Source organism: Harpia harpyja, chromosome Z (assembly GCF_026419915.1).
Source record: "Harpia harpyja isolate bHarHar1 chromosome Z, bHarHar1 primary haplotype, whole genome shotgun sequence".
NCBI classification, from domain to species: domain Eukaryota; kingdom Metazoa; phylum Chordata; class Aves; order Accipitriformes; family Accipitridae; genus Harpia; species Harpia harpyja.
In genome coordinates this window covers 61017045-61029945 of record NC_068969.1, presented here as the reverse complement: position 1 = coordinate 61029945, position 12901 = coordinate 61017045, and the positions used below count along the sequence as shown (strand labels likewise).

At 37.5% G+C, this 12901-nt stretch overlaps 1 protein-coding gene across 5 annotated transcripts in view; it reads left to right on the top strand.

The window, feature by feature from the left end:
• The window catches only part of GAK (cyclin G associated kinase), a 68823-nt gene that overhangs the window by 23495 nt on the left and 32427 nt on the right, over positions 1–12901 (top strand). For all 5 annotated transcript variants that reach the window (XM_052776134.1, XM_052776132.1, XM_052776133.1 and 2 more), the window contains 5 exons: positions 441–553; positions 1117–1228; positions 3297–3420; positions 10892–10941; positions 11039–11187. In XM_052776134.1, coding sequence (XP_052632094.1) covers positions 441–553; positions 1117–1228; positions 3297–3420; positions 10892–10941; positions 11039–11187 — 548 coding nt within the window. The remainder of the gene's footprint in view (positions 1–440; positions 554–1116; positions 1229–3296; positions 3421–10891; positions 10942–11038; positions 11188–12901) is intronic.

The window sequence follows — 12901 nt, the reverse complement described above, 5'->3', positions numbered from 1 at the left end:
GATTTTAAATGAAACTTTTGGGTTTTTAGTGCTGTTGCCTGCCTTGTTTAGGATCTGAATTAGTCCACAGGAGCAACTAGTGTCTCGGTTTGGTTTCTTCGAATTTGCTTTAGAAGTTGTTTTCTTTAAATTTCAAATAGATCACTGGAAGCTTCAATTACAGTGCCGGAAAAATGTCTCTAACTCCAACAGTATTAGATATAAAGTTACTTCTGAGGTTATTCATTAACTGATCCTCAAGTATATTCCTTGAAGTATTCTTAATCCTAAGTGGTGTTTTTTCGTGGATACCTGTTATGACAATGATATTTGTAGTTGCTCCACTCTGTTCACGTGTTTGATTGCTTATTGCACTGGAGCGCAGTGAAGAAATTATTAATCTCTGCTGGGAGAAAAGCTCCGGAGGGTTTCTGTTACATTGTCTGAATCTCTTTTTTTAGGCTCCACTTTGAAGGTGAACCCAGAGGAGAGATTGTCAATCACTGAACTTGTGAATCAACTGCAGGAGATTGCAGCAGCTAGGAATGTGAATCCTAAATCCCCCATCACAGAGGTAAAGATGTCTCATAAGGAGTATTAGTGGTTAGGTCTCCTTTCTCTCCTCTTTTATCCAGTGAGTGTGAGTTTAGTAACAGACGTCAGAAGAGGTCCCCTGTGCCTTAGTCTTTTGAAAATTTCACACTAACTTGTTTTGAAATTCAATTGAATTGATCTGTATCGGTTGTAGGATCTTTGAAAGTACACCTTTTAAAGCACAGAGCTTGCATGACATTAAAGGAAAGCAGTTCTGCTTGTTGAAAAACTTCTCGTAGTCTTGGGTCATTCTTTAGTACAGAAGTGCTCTGTTTGACATGCTGCATTTAATCATAACTGACTTGCACAGAAAAATCTAGTATACGAAGACTCTGCCTGCACGGACTTGAAACCCACTTAGTGTCTTCTGTTCAATGCTTAATTTACACAGAACTGCAAATGAATCAATTAGTGTATCTTAACTTCCTGGCTTTCTCCTGAGGTTCAGCTTGCCTGTTCTCACCAAGTAAAAGTAATTTACAAAGCATGAAAAGTTGGCTAAATTGGCAAGAAAATACTCATAGTGAGTATTAATCTCCTCAGCTCCTGGAACAAAATGGAGGCTACGGAAACAATACTCAGCCTCGGGCATCTGTGACCTCCATTTCACAGAGCTCCAAGCCTGCAGGACAGCTCAACAATATGTACAATGCAGGTAAGTGCAGAAAGAGACATCATACTAGTGTAAAACCAATTGCATATCTTATATGTGGGGGAAAAAAAAAAATCATTTGGGGGTTTTAGACATTTTGCACAAGTACTAGCTATTTTGCATTTATATCACTGTTTCTAACCTTGTTTTATGTTTCGCAGCGTTTGGTTGTATGTTGAGACATGCAAATGTGAATTTCTCAAGTTCATTGCTGGGCAAGACAAAATTTGGTTTCCTGTGTAAAATAATTGAAACTAAAATGCATTATTGACCTCTGGAGGTGGGAGAGTTGAAATAAGTGAACTAAAACTTGATGCAAGTGGTGGATACAAGAAGCAATAATGTTAAGAACAAGAGCTATAGAGAAAGTACTCTTCAGGTTATGACAAATGAATAAAAAATAGCTTATTTTAACCCCCAAACTTTCCGGTTCAATGAGGCAATGATATTTGAAAGGGTCTTGTGTAAAAAGCAGAGTTTAAGAGGAGTTTAAATTTAAACTGTTAAAAGTCTTCTGAGAAAAGTGCTGTATTTTAACTGAAACCTTGTTACATTGTGGCAGAAGTTACTTAAATCAGTACATACCCTGAGTTTGTGCACAATATTGGCTATTTGGTGTAAGAAAGTGACAGCTGTCTTTGCTTTTCCAGAACAACTGCTTGACATCAGGTATGTTACAACTTCAAAAGATAGCAGCCATTTTGAGTCTTTTGGTATAACTTTATGCTAAAACCTGCTTGTTGGTGTCTAATGGTGGAGGTAGTCCAACAAAGAAATGCAGAAGCAATTGCAGGGATTTTGACAATGGATCACACTAGTTCATTAATGCTAAGGAGTCACTCACCTGACATGTATTTATTTTGGCCTATGAAAAGCCTGTATGAGGAAGAAATAGTATTTCTCCTTTCTTCCCCCCTAAAAGACTTTTGACCTTCTGTGATAGTTGAAGCGCATCTGACAGTGATCATAGACTAAAGCTATATAGTTTTGTCACTTCCAAAAGACTCATGGCTGACAGCCTCAAAGGGAAAAAACAGCAGCCTAAATTCAGTTTAGCCTAAACTCAGTACTTTCTGAAATAGCCATAGCTGGCACTGCCTTGAGCCTGGCTAATTATGGGAGGATTGTGCAGGGAGGACTTTGGGAGAAGGTTGCACCATAGGACATTAATGGTGAGGAGAAGGAGCTGTGGTTCCATCTGAGGAAAAACAGTAGTTGGACTAGCAGTACTAAGTTGAGTCAACCAAAACACGTCTCCAGAATGACACAATTAAAAGCTGGCATACGCATTCTGTAAAAATGGATATTCCAGAGTTCATTCAGTTGAAAATACTTGCACTTAATATAGTAAAGAAAATGAGAAGCTTGATAGGTTTATTTGCATCTAATTTCTTATTAAAAGGCGATTTCTGCACCCATCTTGTCACATATCATATGCGAATATGGAACATTTCAATTAATGTAGAAGATATCAAGGGAATATTTCATACTGTATTCAGTTTTCTTTCCAGCTTGATATTTCTTGCTTGATATTACTTATGCTGAATTGCTAATGAGACAAAGGATATTAATGTTCCAGGGAAACTTTTAAAATTGGGTAATATTTATTAGAGTAATGCTATCTGTATATCAATTTCTGTGGAAGAATCCAGCTTCCTAATAGGATTATAATCAAAAGGCTGTCTGGCCATCTGTTTTGTGCAAGAATGAGTACTGTTTGTTGTATACAATCGTATTACTAGGGATGTTGTGCTGGGATGCTGTGCTAGCTGGGATGTTGTGCTTAAAGTAACTTAATTATGCCAGCTGCTTTTGAAGCCCTATATTAAAATGTCTCTACTGGGGGTGCTTATGTAGATATGCTAACGATAAGCTGCACTTTAAGAGACTGATACTAAAAAAAGACAGTATTTTGCTGTACTGGCAATTTGAAATAAATGCTTTACTTTCAGAAGAGCAAGGTGTAGCCTGTTTGTGCATTCACTTCCAGCTTTGTAGGCAACTTGTTTTGGTATGGAGCCCATTCCAGGATACAACTTAAAGTACAATTATTTTTATTCAACTACTCTAGGCCTGACCGTTGCGGAATGTGACCAGACTTATGGAGGGTTCTTTGATATTCTGAGGGGTGGAACAGAGCGATTTTTCACTAATATTAAGGATACATCTTCTAAAGTTATCCAGTCTGTGGCCAAGTGAGTAAAAAAAAAAAAAAAAATTAAAATTGTGCTGGTGAGAGTTCTAAATGAAGGGTCAGGAGCTTATTCCAGAAATTATCAAATTTAGCATACTTTTCCAAGTATGAGCTCTAATAGTTGGTAGCTAGCCCTGAGATTTTATGAATGATAGTAATACAAAAGTTACTTTAGCAATCATTTACTGGAGATGAGAATGTTGGGGGCAAAAGCCTGTCCTTAAGTACTACTTTACCCGCTGTATTCTGGATACTGAAAGCTTGGGAGAGATGAGTGGGTGGGGGCTGGAGCAGGGTGGAGAGGTATGGACTAGGACTATCATGGTTCAGAATGAATGAATTGAATTAGTAGATAGGGCATCCATGAATAAGAAAAGAAGAAAAAAAGATGGAGCAGTGAAAGGGAATGGAGGTGAGAAGAAAAACTGCGGGGAAATAGTGTATGGGCTCATCTGTCCAGTTTAGTTTTCAGGTGGAATCCTATGCCCTCAAGGCAAAGTGAGAGGATCTGCACTGTTTGTCTCCTTTGCCCTGCGTTACATGGAATTATACTCTCCTGTTTCTATGTATGTGTTCTCGGATACCTAGTCTGTGATTATTTCTTTCTAATCAGATTTTCAGTCCCATTCAAAATGTTTCTAGTACCTCTGTGTGATCAATATTAATCAATCTGTATGATTCATACTTTTTAAACTCATAATCAAAAAGTGTAAAAGGTTTTTCTTAATTATAGGAAGAGCAGGTAAGTCACTGCTGAATACCATGACTGAACAAGAGCCTCCTAAGGAATACTGAACTGTGTCCTTCACTGTAGGGTTTGTGGCCCTTTAATTGGAATACTGTGCTATGGCTTGTGAAGTCTATTGCTTGCAAAATGTTTTTCTGTCAATGAGCGTAATTTCTGTGTAATGCTGCTCTAAAATCTTTGTAATGATCAGATAAGTTAGATCTGTAGATCTTGCACCTCCGTAGACCCTTCAACTGCATTTTTAGCTGTTTGCTCTTACATTTAGTCTGTTTAAACTTCCTATGTGTGGCTTAGGCCAGGTCCTCTATTTTTTAAAGGTCACAAAAACTATGCAGCTTTGCTTTGTCCTTAAGTTTTCTATAGCTTTTGGCACACTAGAATCAAACTTTTCACCCCAGGGAAACCACACTGACACAAGAGAAGACAGGCAGGTGTGCAAGGGAAATGAACTGTTGCATGATGAAAGTGGTAACTTGTTAGCAGCGTAGCAGAACTGTAGGAATTCCATGTATGAAGTAACATGATAAGCTACAACTTCTAAGTGACTGCTCCCAATTTTATTTCTTTGGCATGTGCTGTCTTGCAGGCCTCTGTTCTTTACCTCCTTGTACCTGTTACCTTCTGTGGAACCGATCTTCCTCTCCCCTCCACTTCAGTCCTACTTCTGTTCCTTTTGTGGTATCTTGTTAAACGAAATTTCCTGTGTGGTAAAACATGGAAATATTCTGCAGATTCCTTGCCTTTGACAGCTCTACTATTTATAAACTTGAAGGTACTTAATTCCTTGTCTTAAATTCTGCCAGTTTTGCTTAGATTTAAGCCTTGCAGCAGAGACTACTTTTCTTCCTTTGTGACAGATAACACTTAAATTCTTCTCTACCTTTGACAAAGTTATAAGCCCTACTTTCCCATGCCTGTGTTCCTGTATTAGATCTTACTTGTACTATATTTTGATTGTACACTAAGTGCTTCTGAAGCACTCCTGCACTTCACTTTCTTGGACTGTTGTCTCCACTTGACTTTATGAATTGTTATGCCTCCATCAGTTAGTTATGTTTGAAGAAATTTTCTTTTCCTGCTCTTGAAAGCAGCTTCTTCCTTAAAGGCCACTGGAAGTTTAATTATTTTTTGAATTTCATCTTGTGCCATTTTCCCCTTTTCTAGTGGTCAATTAGGACTGTCTAAAATTGACTTTTTAGTATGGAATGGCTTATGCTGTGCCTGCACCTTATTTTAAATTTCTCTTACCTACTAGATGTCTGGGTTTTTGCTTTGTGTGATTTCCTTTGGTTCCATACTAAGTGTAGCGTGCAAGGAATAAAACAGTAACTGTACATCCAACTGCATCTGCAGAGCTCATCTGGCAGCTTCTGAAGTCTAGGACAGTGAGTTCTTGCTGTCCGAAAAGATGCTGTTCAGTTCCCATGATCTTCTTTACAATTGTTTGTTTAGATTATGGTGAAATCTAAAATAAGTCCAAAATAAGTCTTGCATCTCTCTTATTCCTAGGGTTACAATGCTACTTCTGAGTTCCTAGTTAGTGTTTGGTGGCTGAACAATACGCTTGGCGTGTTAGTTAGAATCCCTTTTTTGACAAAACTTGGAAAGTATGATTGAGATGGAACTTGAGGCTCTTGAGTCCTACACAGAGCCCCATGGCAGGATTGTATATGCTTTAAATTTGCGTGGGACATAAGGAACTGTTAGAATCCTCTAAACTGCTTCAAACCTTATCTGGCATGACTCTCTACTTTGTGGTAGTGTTTGAGCCCCTGTGAGGAATGCGAGTGCTGTTGGAGACATTTTAGTGCATAGGGTCTTGTGGAACATACTAAGTATTAGTCAAAGAAAAGCTTATTACTTTTACGTCTTATTTGTATTAATTACAGAACATCACATGTGGATTTTTACTAGAATTGAGTAGCTTGTGAATGTAACTGTTTGATGTGGTTTTGGTTTGTAGCTCTTAATGGGTGGGAGTATTGTAATATCCAAATTAGATCAATGAGCCACAGACCTTCTCCAGCTAATGGGGGATGCAGCACTTCCATGGGCTGTGATGGATTGACAGAGGATTGTCAGACAGTGTAAAGTCCCAAGGTTGATCACGAGGGGATCAGTCCCTCACAGATGTTTTGGACTGGGCCGATTGAATAAGGGTTTATATTTAGGTGACTTGTGCGCATCACCACTGTTGACAGAGCATGTGAGACTGTCAGATTTTTGTTTAAGCTCTGCACTAACACAAACAAATCTTGGTTTTGTAGAGGACTCTCTATCTTCATACAACTTTGTTTTCTTCTGTTACCTAAGTGGATTTGGCCATTGGGTTGGGGAGTGAAAGAAGAGGAGGGAATTCACTGAGTACATAATTATGCTAGTGAGAACCAGTTACTTCAGTACTTATTTTCTTTCGGTATTTAATCAATACTGAAAGAGAAACTCCTTCCACTTGTAATTTGCTAATATTCTTTAGTGGCCCTTAGTTCTGTAATTTCCATTCCTTGATAAGTCTTATGAATGTTTTGAATCTTAACTGTATTTAACAGGTCACTGAAATGGCAAAACATGAATTAACGTGAACAATACTTAATGTTATGCAGAACCTAAGGTAGTCTCAGGTTCTTTAGCATTTAACGTTCTTAGCATTTAACATTCACTATGCTGCTGAGAGTCCCACCACTGGGCTTGTGCATTCTTAAACTATTTATACTTTAAACAAGCTGAAGTGTTAATTCTCTTTTTGCATCTACTATAGGACATATCTGTTTATGTCATGGTCATTCTCTGCCTTTACAAACTTGTGTTGTGGCTACAGCTGGTACCATCAGGGACGTGGGAATACCTCTTCTACTTTTGCATCCTTGACTGCCTTTCCAAAACTCTTCAACAAACATAAGAAGCAGACATTCTGGAAAAACTAAAATGTCTCTTCCTTGTCGTGCATTTTCCTCACCACACTTAAGCATTTCTTGTGTTGGAGTCTGTCATCTCATTAGGTAGGCTCTCTCCTTCCTACTTACCATTGCTTTTCTGAATTGTGGAATTATTTCCTTTTTCTGCAGACAGACTTCCTTTTCACTGAATCCAAACTACAGTGGAAGAGTTACTGTTCAGTAGTTGCTACAAAAAAGTTAATTTTTTTTTCTCTCCCATAGCTGCCTTTATCTTAATTCAAATTTTGGTCTCTTACTTATCCTAATAAGTGATAAAGTCTGAAAACTAAAACACATGTCACAGGCTACTAGGAACAGAAGAGTGAATGAAGGCCATCTTCATTGTCCCCCAGGCCACCTTACTTGCAGGTGTTGCAGTCGCTTGCAGATTCAGGTCAGGCAGAATCAGTTTATAGCTGCATGAGAGAGAACACAGACCAACAGAGGTTCAGCCCTCTGTTGATACAAACTGACCTAAAAGAAAGTACTAGCGTGTACACGCACTTAAGAGCAGATGCATGTTGCTCTGTGAAAGGGCCTGAATATGGCAGAGCAGCGTCTCCATCAAAGGGAACTTTGTTCCAGCAGATGTACCTGTGTGTGCCTGATAACTCAGTCTGCAGCCATGCGGCCTCAACATACCTCTGTTCAGATCATCCACCTCTTGCTTGTGATGCTGCTGTGCCCTTGACCAGCTTTTATGCTTATTGAGGTCTGCATCCACACAGGTTACAGACGCCCTGCCAAAAAACATACATAAAAGTTTTAAGTATCTGGTCTTCACTGGTATTGAAAGCAGCATGCTGAACTTATGATCACTCTTGTTTTGCTTTGTCAGAACATTCTCTTTCACTGAAGAGATTATGATCTAGTAATCTAGGGAACAATCAGGTGCCTTTTATTGCTAGCTTTCTTTGTTTCTAAGGTAATTTTGTTTCTGGTTTGCTGCATTAATGTTTTATTTCATGGACCTTTGTGTTGTACTAGGTAGTTGAATGATGAATTCAGTTCTGTGAAGCAAACCCAAGTGGGAACAGATTGATGTGAACTTCAGTGCTGCATTTTGTCCTGGCTTTTAAAAAATAAACTACAAAAATGGTGGTGTTTTTCTACTCTTCTGAGCGTAGAGATGTCTGGAGGAAGACTGCTTAGTGTTAGAGCATTATTTAACTGAAGATAATGGTTTGTGTGCTCACATTGTAGCTGTGCTGGTCAGTCTGTCATTCTTTATTCTTTCCCATCTTCAGCTGTTACTAATACAAGGTAACTATGCACTGTTGCAGAATTTTGTGCTGCATGCTAACTAGTTTATTTTGTGAATTTAATTGTTAATTTTAATTTAATTGTTTTTAACTTAATTTGCTGGAATGATCTTTTTGTTTAAAATTAGTTATGGTCTTTTAAATGCAGCTGTTCTCTGACAAGATTAATAATGCCAACCATATACACAGTGAAAAGTTTTTAACATCTAATTAAAATTTCTGATTTTATTTAGGTATTTATTCTGCAAAATGAGAATACGTATTTTGTTTGCTACATTTCCCACTAGACTTCTCACTAAAAAGCCTTGAAGTAGCCTGGTATCATCAGAAAAGTGGCTAAATATTGGTGTCAGAGTACTTTCCTGTTTAGCTTAATTAGAGCCTTAAAAAACACACTGAGTTTTCCATATGGATTACAAGCCAGAAGTGCTCCATGCAATCTCTTGATTTGTTTGTATGTTCTACTCTTACCACCTCCCAGCAACATCACTATGTAAATGAAATTTCTGCTGTTAACAACATGAAAGGGAAGACCTTATTCCTGACATTTATTTACAGGGTTGTATCTTGAAATGTGTAGGAATGCTTACCAGTGTGAAGAATATGCATTTTTTTTCACCTTCCTGCCATTTAAAGCAATCTCAGTTACCAGTTTGACGTGAAACACTCCACTAAAAACAGAGTACGTTATGTTCAAGTCTTACTACTGAAGCTCTGAAATCTTCAGGATGAAGTTCAAGGAAGGTCACGTGTTGTAGGATACTTATGTTGATTTTGCAGTTTAGCAGCTACATTTTAATTAAGACAGCACAAACATTCTGAAGCTTTTTCAGTTTAACAGGCTTCAAGTTGCTGCTTAACCTCAGTGTTACAGCATTGAAGAGATAATGGTTCTTTGTTCTCAGGCTGTTGTATTAGGTGGTTCTTTATCTTGATATCAAAAAAGTTGATATCATTAGAATGATCTGCGTGTTTTCTTGCTTGAAGCTGGTGGGTGTAAGCAACAAATAACATTTGACACTTCTCAATCATATAAAGGACTATGTTCATCACTAATTTTAGTAAGAAATGATTATCTGTGAATGTAAATTCCTACCTTAATTAGTTCAGTTGCAACAGTGTTACCACTTGAGCTACATGATGAAGCTATGTCCTTCCAAAGGTGCAAAGAATTTTGAAATAGAGTTTAGTTGGCCATTTTGTCTACCTCTTTATGCAAGATTTTTGAAGGCTGAATTTTTTAGTGCTTTGTCTAGTGAAACTCTCAAACTTCCTTGTGGTGATTTCCATTTCTCTCAAGACCTTGCGTCATTATCGTTGTTAGGACAGTGATTATGGCATTTTGCATAAATACTGTTTAATGTCCTTGCTTTCGGAACAGTTGTTCTTGCCTTACCTAAAATGCTCTTCCTAATCCTTGTAAATTCAATAATCTTTTATGAATCTCTCCGGTCTCTTTCATGTTTACTAGCAAGCAGTAAAGAATCAAAGCATAATGTTCTCTTGATGTTTCAGAATTTGAGTGCAGTGTCCTAGGTCTGCTCTTTCAAGCAGTGTCTTGAAACTTGGCAGCGATATGAAAATGTTGCTTTGATAGTGCCTCTGCATTCCTTAAACATGCGTCATAGTGTTGTGATGATATTTTGATATTCTGGAGATATGCTACTGACTTATTTAAGTTAGGGATGTCTAAATCAAATTCTGGAGGTGAGGTTTGTTCTTATTTTGCCAATCAGGAGTGCAGACCTATGTGATTATACTCAGGGGTGTTGGCCTGCACTGGGGGGCTCTTCAGTCTTTTTCTTGAGCTTTTTTTGTCCTGCTACATAGCAGATAACCTAGAAACAAAAAAATAATAGTGGTCTTAAAACAGTAAATTGTTGGCATAACGTGGGTAATTAGGGAGAGATGAAGGGAATGCAGCTAAATAAAAAAAAAATTGCTGGTAGATTATTTTTCAAAAAGGCTGCTCTTTAAGACTGTGCATAACTATATGAGAAAGAGATAAGTAACGATTAAGGCCTTGTTTACTATGGGAGTTTTGGAAGTGAATTTTTGGAGGAAAGATTTAAATGAGGAAAGAGATTCAGGTTCTCTCTATTCATATGGAATCCAGAAATTGGGCAGCATGGCCATCTGGGCCAGAGAGTAACATGCCAGAGTTACATAATTTAAAATGTAATGTTTCAACAAATGATCTTTGTTCTAAGCATTATGATGTCCTCCATTAAAGATGTTAATGCATCCTCATTAGGCTTTCAAACTGATACCTACAATGAACCTTTATCAGTAAGAGCAGGGTCTAGAGGAATGAGTTAAACATTGAAGGCATCTGTACAAAATCGCCAGAGATGGTTTTGTTGCAACCAATGTAAATGAGTAACTGTTCAAATACAACATCTAGTCTGAAGCATGAGGTAACAAGCCTCAGCTGGAAGAAATGAAACTATTCATGGTGGTGGGTTTTAGACTTCTGGCTTGAATGGTTCTATTTCATAGTATTAACTCCAATGTGTTCTGTTTCAGTTATGCAAAAGGAGACTTGGATATATCATACATCACTTCCAGAATTGCTGGTATGATAGCTATGTCTGTCTTAAGAATAATTTCTCATTGTTCTTAATATATGAAAAAAGTAAATACTTCATCTGGTGTTTGTTGTTCTGTCTTCAGTGATGTCCTTTCCAGCTGAAGGTGTAGAATCTGCCATCAAAAATAACATAGAAGATGTGCGGTTATGTCTGGACTCTAAACATCCTGGCCACTATGCTGTGTACAATCTCTCTCCAAGAACATACAGGCCTTCAAGATTCCATAATAGGGTGTGTATAGTTTTTGTGTATTTCTGTAAAAGGTCTTTCAACACAATGTCTTGGTTATACCTTCAGTTTTTTGTTGTGAAATATGTTAAAGTAGGCTGCATAATCAAAAAGATGACAAAAGAGTAAGTATAAACATAAGGTCAAAGAATAACCTATATTGTGTTTGTCTTTCAATCCAGACTGAACTGATTAAAGACTCATCAGTTAAAGACAAAGTATTGTCACACCTGAAAAAACAATTACTGCCTCTTTGGGTGGAAGCAATCAACTTTTATCTGCATCTGGTTCAGTATAAGGTTCAGGCAGAGGCTGTTCAACATGGAAGGCAAAGCTTAATCACACAGGAAACCTTCTGCATGATAATTTGGAGCAGATACCTCAAAACAAAATCTTCAGCAATGCTTTTGAGGACTAGATTGCTGAAAAGTCCACTGAGGCTGACATAGTGAACTGATTTATTCCTCATCCCACAAAACTATCAATCTCTGCTTTTGGAATGATAAATTCTGTCACTGGGAAACTGTTTACCCTGGGGATGGTTTTTTGGTTATGCAGGTCAGTGGTCCTTATACACTGATATTCCTGATGTATTTGTACTGTGAATGGTACAAGCTAATGTACCAATGAGCACAGCTAAATCTACCAGTAATCTGGAAATCTTCTGGTCTACATTTATCTTTTTGACATTCATTCTGTCTTCTGATCTTTGTTTTGCTGGGAAGTAATAGCAGATCATAACTTGTCAAAACATTGTAGATTCCTGCCCATTTTATTGGCTGGGAGTATTTAGAATGTTTCTGCAAAACATTGTCTTCTGTTTAAAAGCAAAAAAAGGAAGCTATTCTACTTGGAAAACAAACTCTTTAAATATATTAGGGAAACTTCCCCTGTCTATCTTTGAAATCTAGATGCACAATGAGCAATACTGGCTGACTTAACTTCATTATTCAGTGATGGGTGAGAGCAGCCATGGAGGAAGCTAAGGAAGCTTAGTTTTTCTTTAGTGCCTGCAAAAGATGATTATGGCAAGCCTTAAACTTGATCAGAGGAGAACAGCTTCTGAAATTCTTAATTCTGACACTTTGCTTAGTAGGTGTTTATGAAATTACATTTTCTTTCTTGCTGTATCCTATCTGTATGAAACTTTTACAAATTTCTGTAACCTTGGTTAAAGTTAATGGTAGTTTTGAATTCTTCTCTGCTAGTTTTGAGTCCTACTTGGAATAGGTTGCTCAGATTGTGCATCTTCCATCATTCTGCTGATGATCAGAACATTTTGAGCTTAAAACATAGCCAAAGGAAAAGAAGGTAATGTTGTATGGTATACATCTTGTAACAAAACCAGTGTTTGAGCAGAAAGTAAATGGTAAATCAGAAAAAAGTCAGTTCTTGCTTTTTTGAATACACCTGCTTTTGTAGATTGTTTTCTAGCTTGTAGGTATAATGCTGCCATATGATTCTTTCACTGCTATTCTAATATTTGAGGTGTACTGAAGCTGACATTTGAATCCTGTGGTGAACAGGAATATAAAGGACTGCTTGCCTTAGCTTTTATTCGCTCACTGGTGACTTTGCATAAGCTTGCACTAACAAAAGAATGTACAATTTAAATCTCTCAAGTGATGCTTTCTGAAACTGTCCTCTTTTTTAATTAAAATACTAGAATACAGTGAATAGCTGTAGGAGACTTTGTATGCCAGACCGTTTCTTTCAG